Source organism: Mastomys coucha, unplaced genomic scaffold (assembly GCF_008632895.1).
Source record: "Mastomys coucha isolate ucsf_1 unplaced genomic scaffold, UCSF_Mcou_1 pScaffold22, whole genome shotgun sequence".
Taxonomy (NCBI): Eukaryota; Metazoa; Chordata; class Mammalia; order Rodentia; family Muridae; genus Mastomys; species Mastomys coucha.
The window spans coordinates 26,537,243-26,539,981 of record NW_022196905.1 but is presented as its reverse complement, the minus strand read 5'-3'; the positions used below and the strand labels follow the sequence as shown (position 1 = coordinate 26,539,981).

General features: G+C 55.1%; 1 protein-coding gene across 2 annotated transcripts in view; it reads right to left on the bottom strand.

Moving 5' to 3' along the window:
- Nucleotides 1-688: 688 nt before the first annotated feature.
- Nucleotides 689-2,739, bottom strand: part of Osbp2 (oxysterol binding protein 2) — a 179,790-nt gene continuing 177,739 nt past the window's right edge. For both annotated transcript variants that reach the window (XM_031340401.1, XM_031340402.1), the window contains exons 13-14: nt 1,978-2,204; nt 689-1,748 (exon numbers count right to left, since the gene is read on the bottom strand). In XM_031340401.1, the coding sequence (XP_031196261.1) occupies nt 1,606-1,748; nt 1,978-2,204 (370 nt within the window). In that variant the 3' untranslated portion in view covers nt 689-1,605. The remainder of the gene's footprint in view (nt 1,749-1,977; nt 2,205-2,739) is intronic.

Genomic DNA, 2,739 nt, shown 5'->3' with positions numbered 1-2,739 from the left:
GCTGCTGGTGGCTTTGGGTAGCTTGTGGGCAGATCTGGGCCCAGTTCTGCCCCCATGGCTGTGGTGTTCCCCTTTCTCCTGGCCAGTAATTGGTGTTCCCTCTGTCTCATCAGGTCTTCCCTCTCCCCCTCCAGACTCACCTCTTGTGGCTTAGGAATTGAACAGAAAAAAGCCCCATGCCTCCATGCTTCAAACCCACGCCCACATGCCTGTCACCTTCACCAGCCACAGACAGACTCTGGAACAGGGCTGTGGGAAAACTCCAGAACCAAGGTTTTTATTATGGTCAGAAGGTGCTTGCTCAGCCTGCTGGGGAGAGGTACAGTCCAGCTCTAAGGGAGACCAGGTGCGCTCCTCTTCCCCTCCCCATCCCCTCTCTAGAGTGGGCGTTGTAAGGCATTTCATACGTGGTGTTTTCTTTTTTTCTTTTTTTTAATAAAAAAACAAAACAAAAAACTAAAACCAGGCCTGGAGTAGAAAGAAAGGCCCTGCAAGGAACTTTCCAGATCAAACTGAAGTGAGATGGGTTGGAGGCCGAGGGTCTGAGGGACAGGTTTCATTTCTAAGGTTGGCAGAAGCCATTGGAAGGACTACAAGGAGAGGGCAGGGCCAACAGGAGGCCAAACTCAGACAGGCACGCCTGTCTTCATCATTTTTCACTTTCACATATCATAGAAATTTAAGCAAAATAGCTATGTCATATATATTTTTATATCATATATATAAATTAGGCAAATAAAGATGTCAGGGGTGCTGAGGAGAGGCACCCTGATGCCGCCTAAGGACAAGGCAGGAGGCCAGGTGTCGGGAGCCTGGTCACCAGCCCAGGGTAATGAAGGGTTTGTTCCTTATTGCTGATTTGGGGGCCTGATTCTTGGGCAGGAAGCACCTGAGGGCCCTGCCTTTTGGCCCTTCTTGGCCTCTTTGGGACTGGGGTACTGTCCCAGCATGGCCAAAGCCTGGCACGGGGCTGCCTTCCTACCTTCCTGCTCCCCCTGTGGGCTCTACACACTGTGCTGCGCGGCCAGCCAGGTTTCGGCTGCCTCTGCGGGTGTTGCGCTCCTGGAGCTTGGACAGTCCAGATAGAAAGCCTGGCTGTGTTAAAAGTGCTCCCCATTCAATGGGGCCTGGCTTCCTCATGTCTTTAAAAAAGGGCTTCTTGCCAGGACAGTTATGTGGCAAGAATGAAACTTGGAAAGTGAGTCTTTTAAATGATATGCTAAAAATATTTACTAAACCTCATCATTGGAAAGAAATGGAGATTTTTTTTTTTTCCATAAAAAAGTCAAAAGAGGCTCGCTAGCAGGGGTAATATTTCCTCCCTAGGTTGGGGTTAGTGACCTGGGCAGCCCATGGCCCTACCAGCCGGCCTGAGTTGTGGTAACTGGGAACTAGGGTGCCCATGGGGCCCAAGTCAATAACAACGGGCACAGGTGACCCGGGAACCTGGGGGCTGGGAGAACCCAGGTCAGCCCTTACCCCTTCTAAAGCGGTGTGTGTTTCCGCGCGTGCGTGTGCGCGCGTGTGTGGGTTCTGTCTTAACTGGGTGCATTAAAGAAAAGGCTGGCAGGCAGTGCAGGCGCCTGTATTTGCCGCAGGAGTGGCTCAGAAGATGTTGGGGCACATGTGCCAGTCCTTCTTCTCCTTGGCCTCCCAGTAGCCGCCCTTGTACATGCAGGCCATCTCCCCGGTCAGCGGGTCCAGCCTCTTCTCGAACCACAGCGGCGCATAGCCATCTGACTCCTTCTCTGCTTGGCAGGCACAGAGGGCGGGGTGAGCGGCCTGCTGCCCAGGGCATGCGGCGGGCTCACCGCCCCCTCCTCACCACTCCATCCCCCGGGCGTAGATTATCCCTCCTCACCTTCCCCATTACCCTGGGATACCCCCCTCCCCCGCCACACCATCACTCCCTGGGTCCGTCTCTGCCCGTTCCCCCACCCCCACCCCGGTCCCCGCCATGCTCTGCTCTGTGCTCACCTTCCTCCCCGCCGCAGCCCGCCGTGCACGACTCCAGCCGCCGTCGCCGGGACAAACGCTGCTTCTCCTCCAGCCGCTGCTTCTCGGTGTTGGCCTCGTCCCAGCGTCCCTTTTCCATCAGCCGCTGGTCCGGCCGCAGGCGGCTGTCCGTGGGCGCCACGCCGTCCTCCTGCTCATTGAGGGTCAGGGCCAGCTCCGAGAAATAGTACATGTTCTCTGCGTTCTCCCTGCGGCGGCGACGCGGCGGCGTGAGCGCCCCAGATGGCCCCTTCCCTAACGGGCTCCTGCTCATCCCTCAGGAACCCAGCCTGGAGAGCCCCCCAGCTGGGTGGAATGCGCCCTCTACAGCCCTCACCTGGTACACTATCGTCCACCCGGAGCTGCTTCTCTACACCGACCTTCTCTAGGGATTTGTCCTCTTCATCTGTGCCTCATGAGGTTTTCCCCAACTACTCTGGTTTGCTGAGTCAGGCACAGCATGTTGGCTGCAGCGTCTCGCCTACATCGAACACCCAGGTCGGAGCTGCCAGTGTGTTTATTGGTTGGAGAGAAAGCTATGTCCTTCTTTAGGGTTTTCTGCTTTGTTACGCACAATAATACTCCTTTCTACCTGGCTGGAATTGGTCCTTCCGTTTGTTTTCTGAGACAGATGCTTGGTTCATTGTTCCTTTTTTTTTCTTTTTTCTTTTTTTTCTTTTGGTTTTTCGAGACAGGGTTTCTGTGTGTAGCCCTGGCTGTCCTGGAACTCACTCTGTAGACCAG